At 39.8% G+C, this 13,299-nt stretch overlaps 1 protein-coding gene across 3 annotated transcripts in view; it reads right to left on the bottom strand.

The window, feature by feature from the left end:
• LOC139535405 (metabotropic glutamate receptor 4-like) overlaps window positions 1–13,299 on the bottom strand; it is a 332,761-nt gene that overhangs the window by 34,719 nt on the left and 284,743 nt on the right. For all 3 annotated transcript variants that reach the window (XM_071334772.1, XM_071334769.1, XM_071334770.1), the window contains exon 7: window positions 9,272–9,472. In XM_071334772.1, the coding sequence (XP_071190873.1) occupies window positions 9,272–9,472 (201 nt within the window). The remainder of the gene's footprint in view (window positions 1–9,271; window positions 9,473–13,299) is intronic.

Here is a 13,299-nt window from a genome sequence, read left to right as displayed (position 1 = left end):
AGCTGAAATATCTTGAGTCAACCCCTTTGTTATGGCATGCCTAAATATATTCAGAAGTAAACATTTGGTTAACAAGTCACGTAATAAGTTGTATGGACTCACTCTGTGCAATACTAGTGTTTAACATGATTTTTGAATTACCTCATCGCTGTACCCCACATATACAATTATCTGTAAGGTCCCTCAGCCGAGCAGTGCATTTTAAAGACAGATTCAACCACAAAGACCAGGGAGGTTTTCCAATGTTTTCCAAATGATAGATGGGTAAAAAAAATTAAAAAAGCAGAAATTGAATATTCCTTTGAGCATGGTGAAGGTATTAATTACACTTTGGATGGTGTATCAATACACCCAGTCACTACGAAGATACAGGCGTCCTTCCTAACTCAGTTGCCGGAGAGGAAGGAAACCCCTCAGGGAGTTTAATGGCTTTCTTTAGGAAAAAGCTGAGGATGTACTGTATGAACAACATTACAACACATGTGACAAAGAGTTATGTTTGGGAGTAATGTTTGCTACATTTGTAATAACATCTGCTAACCATGTGTATATGACCGATATTATTATTATTATTTATTTTTTAAATCAAACGCATAACTGACTACCAATCTCAAGCATAGTGGTGGCTGCATCATGTTATGGATATGCTTGTAATCGTTAAGGACTGGGGAGTTTTCAGTATTAAAAAAATAAACGGAATAGAGCTAAGCACAGGCAAAATCCTAGAGGAAAACCTGTTTGTCTGCTTTCCACCAGACAGTGGTAGATGAATTCCCCTTTCAGCAGGACGATAACCCAAAACACAAGGCCAAATCTACACTAGAGTTGCTTTACAAGAAGACCGTGATTGTTCCTGAGTGGCCGAGTTCGTTTTAACTTAAATCTGCTTGAAAATCTATGGTAACGCTTGAAAATGGTTGTCTAGCAATGATCAACAACCAATTTGACAGAGCATAAAGAATTTTGAAAAGAATAATGGGCAAATATTGTATCATCAGGTGATCTTAGAGACTTACCCAGAAAGACTCACAGCTGTAATCGCTGCAAAATGGGATTCTGACAGGTAATGATTCAGGTATGAATACTTATGCAATGAGATAATTCTGTATTTCTTTTTTAATACATTTGCCCCAAAAATTGTACCTGTTTTGACATTGTCATGGGATATTGTGTGTAGATAGGTGAGAAAAAATAAATACAGAAATTGAATACATTTTGAATTCAGGCTGTGACAACAAAATGCAGAATAACTCAAGGGTATACAGTGCCTATTCAGACCCTTGACTTTTCCCCAAAAAAATGACATTACAGCCTCATTCTAATATTGATTAAATTGTTTTTTTAACTCTTCAATCTACATCATTATGACAAAGCAAAAACAGGTTTTTAGACATTTTTGCAAATGTATTAAAATGTTTTAACAGAAATATCACATTAACATACTTTAAGTATTCAGACCCTTTACTCTGTACTTTTTTGAAGCACCTTTGGCAGAAATTACACCCTTGAGTCTTCTTCAGTATGACGCTAAATGCTAGGCACACCTGTATATGAGGAATTCCTCCCATTCTTCTCTGCAGATCCTCTCAAGCTTTGTTAGGTTGGATGGGGAGCGTCGCTGCACAGCTATTTACAGAGATATTAGATCGGGTTCAAGTCCGGGCTCTGGCTGGGCCACTCAAGGACATTCAATGACTTGTCCCGAAGCCACTCCTGCATTGTTTTGACTGTGTGCTTAGGGTGGTTGTCCTATTGGAAGGTGAACCTTCGCCTCAGTCTGAGGTCTTTAGCGCACTGGAGCAGGTTTTCATCAGGGAGCTCTCTGTACTTTGCTCCGTTCATCTTTGCGTCGATCCTGACAAGTCTCCCAGTCCCTGCCGAGGAAAAACACCTCCACAGCATGATGCTGTCAGCACCTTGCTTCACAGCATCATGGGATGGTGCCAGGTTTCCTCCGGACGTGATATTTGGCCTTCAATCTTGGTTTCTTCAGGCCAGAGAATGTTGTTTCTCCTGGTCTGAGAGTCATTGGGTGCCTTTTGGAAAACACCAAGCAGGCTGTCATGTGCCTTTTACTGTGGAGTGGCCTCCGTCTGGCCACTCTACCATAAAGGCCTGATTGGTGGAGTGCTGCAGAGATGGTTGTCCTTCTGGAAGGTTTTCCTATCTCCACAGAGGAGCTCTAGAGCTCTGTCAGATTGACCATCGGGTTTTTGGTCACCTCCCTGACCAAGGCCCTTCTTCCCCGATTGCTCAGTTTGGCCGGACGACCAGCTCTAGGAAGCGTCTTTGTGGTTCAAAAGTTATTTAATTTAAGACTGATGGAGGCAACTGTGTTCTTGGGGGCCTTCAATGCTGCAGAAATGTGTTCGTACCCTTCCCCAGATCTCTGCCTTGACACAATCCTGTCTTGGAGCTCTACGCAAATGAACCCTGGCTGAATCGAATCCTGGACCTGTGTGAGTAGCAGGTATACATTTCAGGACCAGAGTACTAGGTATTGTGATGCAGCAGCGAGAGTCGCATGGAACCTTTTGCCCGTTGTAAACAAGCTAGCTTGCTAACGTCATGTAGAATGTGCGTATCGCAAATTGCATCCTGGAACAGTTATTTTCAGGTGTTGTGAAAGGAAAAGATTTTGTAAAATTCTCACAAACGCTCCAAGAAACTGAACTAGGGAACTGAATATCATCACACCTTTAGTGTAAAGTCATTGGCTGACGTGAAGGCTAGATCTTCAAGTTCTTGTGAAAAACTAGCAAATCTGACTCTTCTGAAGGGGCGTCAAGCACCTATTATTTTCGAGAGGGTACAAAATACGTGAGGATGGACAGGGGAGAGAGGCTGGGTCTGGATCAGGGCTGGCCGCCCTAGAACATTTTTATTTTTTAAATCACCTGAAACAGATTTTTATTGCAATATAGATCCATTATCATCTAAGCATTCCTCTTTACATGTTCCATTGTCATTTTAATTAATGATGCACATTGATTCTTTAAGAACTTTCATGCCTTAGGAGTGTAGTAGAACTGCCACATGTAAGGGATAAACGCTGATGTTCCGTACAACCCAATCGCACCAGTTGGTATCTGTTTTTAAGTACCTTGGCATCAGACTTGATTCCAACCTCTCTTTTAAAAAGCAGGTGAAAAAAGGTACCTAGAATAATCAAATTCAACCTAGTGTGACGACCCACTCTGACAAATTCTCTCTCTTTGCTCTTGTTTTCCTTAATAGGATGTTGTTGGGCGGAGCAGGGAGGGTTGTCAGCAAAATGGGACACACCTGGGCCCGGAGGGGTCCCGGAATAAATACACCTTTCCCCCATCCATGGAGGAGACTCTCTCCATGCAGACACACTGTTGGATTTTGGTTGTGGCATTTTTGTGACCGTTTTGTTTGTTTGTTTGCTTTGGCACCATTCAACACCCCTCATTATCACACCTATGCACGCAACTACTCACTTACACTACTGATTACTGACACCATTGTTAATTGTATACAGGTTACTTCAGTTAATAAATATCTTTTTGCTATTCCTTGATCTCTACGTTGTCTCTTTTTTGTTACGGTCTTCGAGCCGGTTCGTGACACGAGCTCATTTCCGATACATTCTGAACTGTTTGACAACAGAGGCAGAAAAACTGTTCTTCAATGCTATTATACTCACCCACAACATACTGCTTGACTAGTTGGTCCCAAGCTTGCTGTATAACATTAAAACCCATTCAGTCTGTCTACAAACAGGCTCAATAGCCATCATCACTGTTACATCCTCAAAAATGAGCTCCTGTGTTGGGAAACTCTTGTGCAATAGACCGACGCATATCTTGTATTTAAGATCCTAAATGGCCTAGCTTCCCCTCCACTTAGTACTTTTGTCAAACAGAAAACACATATCCAAGCCATGAGAGGTGACTCTGCCTTAAGGAAAAACACCTTTAGTCAGTCAATCTGCTTTCTCTGTGAGAGCTTCCCATGTCTGGAACACACTGCCATCAGACACACACAACTGCACCACCTATCACACCTTCACAAAAAACATATAGACATTGCAAAAGGACAATCAGACTTGTGAAAATAATCCATAGATGTGTATTGCCACTTTCCATGTTATCCATTGTCTGCAGTTTGTGAGGTGTGGAGACACTGTTTGTTGCTTTTATGTATTTTTGTTGTTGTTGCTTTTTGTGCTATTGCTCTATCTGTGTGCTACATGTTGCTTCTCCTATGTTGCTCTGCATGTGCTGACTGATCATTGTTTGCCTGTATTGTTATTTTAATTGTTTTTAATTACCTGCCCAGGGACTGCGGTTAAAAATTAGCCGGGTGGCTAAAACCGGCACTTTTACTGCAACGTTGATTAATGTGCACTGTCCCTGTAAAAATTAAATAACCTCAAACTCATTCGATTAGTTTGATATTTATGGACTCATTCATTCTTTATGTTCAGTTGCCATGCTCGCTGGCATCGTTCTTATCCCTTGCTTGCTAGCTAGCCAGATAGCTACAGCTAACACAGTCACGACCTCTGCAGCCAAAATAACAGCAAAGTAGCAATTTTCTATTGACATTCATTTGAATACATCCATAACAATGACCTGATTATGTACAATTTTGCCTGGCATAGCTATAATAGCTTGTCTTCTCATCAGGACACTCAACAACACTGACTGTTAATTACGAGGAGATCGCATTGTATATCAAACACTAGGTTAGAAGCTAACTAAATAGTTTGTTGCTAGCAAACCTGCCAATATGACAAGCAAATTCTAAAATATCAGTTGCTGAAAACAGCTGGTCAAACTGGAAATATGTGGGAGGATTTGACAGCTTTAGCGGCTGAAGGGACAAGATAAATCCATGTTCATCACTCACCACTTTAGGTCATCAGATGCTCCAAAAAGATATGTCTCTGCAAAAATCAATTCAAGCTAGCTAGCTATATTTCTTCCTCATTGGACCTGCGTTTATAATGTATCCAATTTCAGATTGTGTAGCTGTTGGTTTAGCTTTCTGTAAATTTGTAGCAAGTACGGTCTGCATGTGTCGGCGCATATTGCATCATTATTGCAACGTGTCCCAATATATTTTCCAACTGTCTGTTTTTAATGTCCATTCTAGAATGCCCATCTAGCCAATCAGAAACGAGTATTCAACAATGCTGTGGTATAAAGTATCATAACAAGTATTAAAGCAATTTTAGTCGCTCCTAAAGTCTAGCAACCTTGCCAGCAGGCATGCCAGCTATGATAGTTAGACAAGGTACTCTAACTTGATTGATAGCCTTAAATGGCTTTGTAGCTAGTTATGAGTTGAGAGATGGATAGCTAAAGCCAGCTTCATAAATTGCTAGGTGGCAATTATTACAGAGAAACAAGAAAAAAAAATTGTTTTATTTATTCATCAAAAAGGACTCAAATCGGCTACATAGCTTGATCAAATTAATTCACAAACATACCTCATGTGAGTCCTGTCCATCACTGGAAGCTCAAATCAAATAAAATGCTGTGTGCGTCACTCGACACTCTCGTTCTCCACTGACGATACTATTTGCATGTCCTGCCTTGCATATCTTTGCTCTGTGGTGCACCTTTGAAGGAACAACTTACTAGGGACATAGGAGCCTGGTCCAGTCAGTGTGCTTACTCCGCAAAATACCGCTGGCAGATCTTTTTATAAATAATAATGATAAAACATGGGCTTAAAAAAAGTTTAGTGATTCATTTAACCTAAAAATCTAAAGAAGAAAGTGGCCCATATTGGCATTGGTTCTAAGGCACAGGTGTCAAAGTCATTCCACAGAGGACCGAGTGGCAGCGGGTTTTCACTCCTCCTTCGTACTTGATTGATGAATTAAGATCACTAATTGGTAATGAACTCCCCTCACCTCTTGTCTAAATTCAAAGGAAAAAAACTAAAACCTGGTTAAACAATGGACAGAACACGTTGGGTTATTTTTGACCCAGCCAGTTGGGTTGCGTGAATAACACAACAAATTGGGTTGTTGGGATTACCCAAACATGGGCTAATTTAACCATCAGTTGGGTATTTTTTTATCTAATGCTGGGTTGATTTAGCACCTGGGTCTTTTTTAATATAATCCTTAGGTTATTTTCGAGACATCTGGCTTCTTAGGGGCATGTCTTTCAGCTAGATCTTCTTGGCCACCCGTGAGCACAAATGCCATTGTTGTTCATGATGTTAAGTTTGTATACTGCAAATGCAACTTAAATAGCATTATGATTATTTATTATAATAAGGTATACCACCTTACTGCACCCCAACAATGAGATTTACATTGGCTTTTATGGAACTAATAAACTTCTGTAAGTGTTATTGAAGATACAAAAATGTAAATGTTCAACCTTAACATGTGATAACAACAGAACAGATGAACAGGAATGGCATTTACTCTCATGGGTAGCTAAAAACAACTGTCTGAAAAGCCGTGCCCCTACTAAACTATGCCTCCAGTGTTCTGATCTCAATAACCCAGCACCAATAACCCAGCAGTTTTTAAAGAAACAACCCAACTAAGTGACCCAACTCCTGCAACCCAGCAATTGGGTAAACCGAAACAAGCTAAAAAAGAATTGTGCACTTCCCTGAGAAGAGGGAAAAAGAAGCACACAGTGCTTTGTCATTGTTCCATAGTCATTACTGCAGTGTCTGTGGAGACTGACAGTCGAAAGGCCACTGCATTCTGTCTGCAGTAGAGGTACAAATAAAAAAAATACAAAAACATACAAATGTTTCTCAGATGCAGAACAATGATAGGAAGCTACATTCAATCGCAGCCCGTTGAAATGTCAAGCTAGTCTTTAGAGCATGAAAAGGGAGAGGTAGGCACGAGATGGGAGGAGGTGCTAGGAGGGGTTGGGACCAGGGGCTAGAGTGAGGTTGGAAACTTTGATTCCTCTGCCTTGGCTACTGAGTGAGCCAAAATGAGACATTTGATAAGTGGGAGTTTCTAGAAAGAATAATAACAGCAAGACATCAAAAGAGCCTACTTAGAACCTACTTATTGAAATGACAGAAGGATAAGCATCCTCACACTTGAGAAAAGAGGAGTTCTCTCTCCTACTGTGTGTGTTGAGATACAGTTGAAGTCGAATGTTGACATACACATAGGTTGGAGTCATTAAAACTCATTTTTCAACCACTCCACAAATTTCTTGTTAACAAACTATCGTTTTGGCAAGTCGGTTAGGACATCTACTTTGTGCATGACACAAGTAATCTTTCCAACAATTGTTTACAGACAGATTATTTCACTTTATCACAATTCCGGTGGGTCAGAAGTTTGCATACACAAAGTTGAATGTGCCTTTAAACAGCTTGGGAAATTCCAGAAAGGTATGTCATGGCTTTAGAAGCTTCTGATAGGCTAAATGACAGGCGACAGGCGGCAGTTAGCCTAGTAGTTAGAATGTTGGACTAGTAACTTCACAAAATAGATGGCATCATGAGGTAGGAAAATTATGTGGATATATTGAAGCAACATCTCAAGACATCAGTAAGGAAGTTAAAACTTGGTCGCAAATGGGTCTTCCAAATGGACAATGACCCCAAGCATACTTACAAAGTTGTGGCAAAATGGCTTAAGGACAACGAAGTCAAGGTATTGGAGGGGCCATCACAAAGCCCTGACCTCAATCCCATAGAAGATTTGTGGGCAGAACTGAAAAAGCGTGTGCGAGCAAGGAGGCCTACAAACCTGACTCAGTTACACCAGCTCTGTCAGGAGGAATGGGCCGAAATTCACCCAACTTAATGTGGGAAGCTTGTGGAAGGCTACCTGAAACGTTTGACCCAAGTTAAACAATTTAAAGGCAATGCTACCAAATACTAATTGAGTGCATGTAAACTTCTGACCCACTGGGAATGTGATGAAAGAAATAAAAGCTGAAATAAATAATTCTCTACTATTATTCTGACATTTCACATTCTTAAAATAAAGTGCCAATCCTAACTGACCTAAAACAGGGAGTATTTATTAGGAATAAATGTCAGGAATTGTGAAAAACTGAGTTTAAATGTTTTTGGCTAAGGTGTATGTAAACTTTCGACTTCAACTGTATATAGATAGTCCAGAGTGGAAGTCCACCGATATTCCTAGATAAGATTGTTGATGATTGTCGGCCCGCCAGAGATATGGCCGCCACACTATGAGTAATTACATTGCCACAATGCTTTGCTTGGGAGGCTGTTGTCGTTTGACCTTTTTGTCGTTTGTACTTGATCCCGGATGCTTAAAACATGACATTGTTTAAAAGGAGTGACACATTAGACCCTGTATGAAAGCTCTACGGTTAAAACTCAGACATTTCAACGGAGACCCCGAAAACCGAATACAAATTCAACAAACAGACAAAACGTTTTTTTTGTGTGTGTTTTGGTTGTAAATACTTATCTGATGAGAAGAAGATAAATATTGTTTTTAGAAATTGCCCCCCAGTGTGCTATCCCCATCGCCCAGGTGGTTGGTTGTACGAGGCCATGTTAAACATACTGACGTGTGCTGCTGCTGATGCAACAGGATGAAGTTGCGTGTAATCCAGAAGCAACCCACTTGTGTGGCACAGCATCTCCATCCAGATTGGTCTAGTTGTTAGTGTAGTTAGTGTCGTTTCCCTAGATGGTGTCTTCAAATAAGTCTAGCAAACACATGCAGTTGCTGTTTTGATTTATCTCCCCTTAGGTGATAGATGTTTCTCACATATACAGTACAATGGGGTATTTTGTAATAAACGTAAATCAACAGCCCCCATAAGTGTTTTTTTTGCCAAACATTTATTAAATACGTTTCACTAGGATGATGTATTTCAAGGGGCTGCCCCCCTTCAAGGGTTTTTCTGTGCTCTCCAGAGAGCAGCATTTTTGTCTCTCCATTTAATCGATTTGAAACTAATCTCTGTAATACCTAGAAAGATATTTCCTCTATGTGTTCAAGAGGCCCTCACTTGACATTTTGTTATTTGGAAGGAATCCGAAAACAAGGTTTTTACGTTAGGTTTTTAGTCTCTTCCTCGCCTCCTCTCCGTTTAGATATATGTCTTCAACCTCGGGTAAATATTTCACATCATGTAAATAATCTCACTTTATGAAATAATCATAGAAAAACACACCACAATCTGATGAAATTATTGCTTTACATAGTGCGTGCTTGTGTTTGTGCATGCATGTCTGGATGTCCTATTTGCATGTGTGTACATACAGTACATACGAGCCTGTGGATGTGGGTGTGTGCACCAAGTAAGTGGCTGACCTGCAAAGTTAAGCATCCGGATGTGTTTGAGCAGCAGAGTGCCGTTGATGGGATCCATCCTAGAGCAAAGGCCCACCTTCCCTGGACAGAGCTCCCTGTGCATGTTGTGCAGCGCGTGGGCCATGGAATAGACTGCATCGATCACAAACTGCACCTTCCCCTCTTGTTCGTAGTTGGAGTTCTTCCCTATCCGCTCCTGATCTGTAGAGCAGAGAGAGAACCAAGTTAGGTATCTGAGAAATGCAATACGTTATAGCATTGGTTACCAACCCCAGTATCATATTTTGCTTCATAGAAAAGTGGATCCAAATCATATAAAGAGTTTTTAAATGTGTTCTGTCCATTATTTAACCAGGTTTTTGTTCAAAAAAATAAAATGAGAAATAATACAGCAATGCAGTATCAGGTAGACAGACCTACATGTCTTTGACCATTGTCAAATTACATTTTATGGGTGTATTGAATTTCTATCGTGTTGATCCTAACAGTGGGTGATTATTACACGCAGGTAGTGATTAGCCTCCATGCTGTGATGGTTTTTGGAGTTACAAATCTAGAAAGGAAATAGCATCCTTTTGCTGGTACTCAATTTCTACATTGATAGCCTTGTCAAGCAAGTGTTAATTCAAGGCCACACTAGTGTGACTGCTACGAGGCAATCATTGCACCCATATTCAATTTGGTCTTTAAAATATGTATTTGCAATGCTCATCAATCTGGCACTAAATAATTGCAGATTGTTATTCCATCAGCTGCGGTACCATATCAAAAATAAGAGTCCACTTTAAAAACTTCTTCAGGATCCGTGTCCCGTCCTTGGGACGGTTGAGCTAACGTAGGCTAATGTTTAACCTTTTGTCAATCTAGGGGGTGCTGTTTCCACTTTGGAAAATATCGTCTCCAAATTAAACTGCCTCATACTCAATTCTTGCTCGTACAATATGCATATTATTATTACTATTGGATAGAAAACACTCTCTAGTTTCTAAAACCGTTTGAATTATTTCTCTGAGTGAAACAGAACTCGTTTGGCAGCGAAATTCCTGACGGGTACTGCAAAATCTGAAAATGTTGACTCTGTTCTAGGAAAACTCTGTATGTATCCTATGGGTCGACATGAACTGCACGCGCCTTCCCCTGGATGTCAGTAACCAATGAGAATTGGAATGGAGTTTCTAGGCAGATCTGAGACCATATAAAAGCCCATGGCATGGGGGGGGGTGCACTCTTTTCAACGTTCGTCATGACGCAAAGGAGGACCTCAGGATGGCATTCTCAAAAGCTCTCGTTATAGGCCTTAGATATATCCGTCTCTGATTTTATTCAATATAGGTGTTAGAAACATCATAACGAAGTTATTTTAAACCGAGTTATATCAGTTTATGGGATTATATTGCGATTTTCGGAATTTCCTTTGTGTTGCGTTTTGAAGATTTGGGCATGTCGTGGCCCCATAGCTAATGTTTGCTGCTAATTACACGGTTGAAGACGACGTTCTTCAGCAGAGCAACAATTATTATGGACAAAGGACAACTTGCCCAAGATTCTGATGGAAGCTCGTCCAAAAGTAAGAGCTATTTATGATGTTAATTCGTATTTCTGTGGAAAAATGTAAAAGGATTTGTCCGCCATTAATTTCGGCACTGGTCTGGCTGTAACGCACACTGTATGTCTAGTAACGTTAATTTTAAAAATCTAACACAGCGGTTGCATTAATAACTAATGCATCTTTCATTTGCTGTCCAACCTGTATTTTTTAGTCAAGTTTACGATTAGTTATCGATTAGATTAGGTGCCTCTCCAAGATGGCGCCGGCCAGAATGCCTGAAATGTTGCTACTGATCACATTGTATAACCACGATTTGTGCTGCTAAATATGCACATTTTCGAACAAAACCTATATGCATTGTGTAATATGATGTTACAGGACTGTCATCTGATGAAGTTTATCAAGGTTAGTCAAAAATAATATATCTTTTGCTGGATTGTTACGATCGCTAACCTTTGCTGCTGGTAAATTGCTTGTGTTTCTGGCTATTGTGGTAAGCTAATATAATGCTATATTGTGTTTTCGCTGTAAAACACTTAAGAAATCTGAAATATTGGCTGGATTCACAAGATGTTGGGCTTTCATTTGCTGTACGCTGTGTATTTTTCAGAAATGATTTATGATGAGTAATTAGGTATTTGACGTTGGTCTCTGTAATTATTCTGGCTGCATCGACGCTATTTCAGATTGCAGCTGCAATGTAGAACTGTGATTTATACCTGAAATATGCAAATTTTTCTAACAAAACATATGCTATACAATAAATATGTTATCAGACTGTCATCTGATGAAGTTATTTCTTGGTTAGTGACTATTTATATCTTTATTTGGTCGAAATTGTGATAGCTACCTATACAGGAAAAAAATGGTGGAGAAAAAAAAGTTGGGTCTTTTGCTATCGTGGTTAGCTAATAGATTTACATATTGTGTCTTCCCTGTAAAACATTTTAAAAATCTGAAATGATGGCTGGATTCACAAGATGTGTATCTTTCATCTGGTGTCTTGGACTTGTGATTTAATGATATTTAGATGCTAGTATTTACTTGTGACGCTATGCTAGGCTATGCTAGTCAGCTTTTTTACTGATGGGGGTGCTCCCGGATGGTGTGCAATTAGAAGTTAAATGATGTAAGACACTTGTATCGTCATGAATGTTTAATATTACGAATGTAGTATTTTTGAATTTCGCGCTCTGCAATTTATCGGATGTTGTCAAATCGATCCCGTTAACGGGATTCTAGCCATAGGGGATCCCTAAGAGGTTTTTAAGAACAAATTCTAAGGCACTGATATGCATTGCCTTAGACCGCTGCGCCACTCGGGAGCCTGATACTTAAGACTGTCATTGGTTTTGTGAGCTGTATGACCTATGGTTACTCAGGTATGAAGAGGGCTGATGAGAAGGATAGACAGACAGACAGAAAGACAGACAGACAGGTGGTAATGTTTGGAAGTTATTCTATGCCTATGGCTGTTTCCCAAATGGCACCCTATTCCCTATTTAATCACCATCAACTGGACACTGTATACTCTCACAATGCCAGGTCCACAGTCACACTACCAGTTCCTTGTCAATCTGAAATGTTAGGAACTCAGTGTGTAAAGTAAGTCAGCAAAGTACAGTACGCAACTAAGCCAGTTCTGTTTGACCCACTTAAAAAGAGTAAGACCTTTTAATGGAAGTCGTGGCAGAGGGCCAGAAGGCATCGAGCAAAATGCATTACTCTCCATTAGTTTAGCGTATAGGCCTTCATGCACTGACTGCCTCTCACAATTAGCTAGAAGATAAATGTTTAGTTAGACCACTGCAGAGGAGCCAATCAATTCCAATATGAGGAGTGTAAGGTCTTCTTCTCAGAGAAATCACATTAGTAAACTAAAACAATTTTTACTAAAACGTTCTGTTTGTCAATGTCCAGTGACGTTTATGTTGGTTGATGTCATATATGTGAATCATAAATAAGTTGTCAAATATACAACATATAAGTCTTATTTCTCATAAGCGAAGTATAAGTAATATGCTGTATAAGAAACAAGTAATGCTTTGCATAAGCGACATATAATGTACTTAAATGCTGCATAAGGGACGTTTGTTCTACAGCGCCTTGCAAAAGTATTCACCGGCGTTGGCGTTTTTCCTATTTTGTTGCATTAGAACATGTCATTTAAATATATTTTTATTTGGATATCATGTAATGGACATACACAAAATAGTCCAAATTGGGGAAGTCAAATGAAAGAAATTACTTGTTTAAAAAATATATTATTTTTTTTACGGAAAAGTGGTGCGTGCATATGTATTCACCCCCTTTGCTATGAAGCCCCTAAATAAGATCTGGTGCAACCAATTACCTTCAGAAGTCGCATAATTAGTTAAATAAAGTCCAACTGTGTGCAATCTAAGTGTCACATGATCTCAGTATATATACACCAGTTCTGAAAGGCCCCATAGTCTGCAACACCACTAAGCAAGGGGCA

This window comes from Salvelinus alpinus, chromosome 12, assembly GCF_045679555.1.
Source record: "Salvelinus alpinus chromosome 12, SLU_Salpinus.1, whole genome shotgun sequence".
NCBI lineage: Eukaryota > Metazoa > Chordata > Actinopteri > Salmoniformes > Salmonidae > Salvelinus > Salvelinus alpinus.
This window is presented reverse-complemented; position numbering and strand designations above follow the sequence as displayed.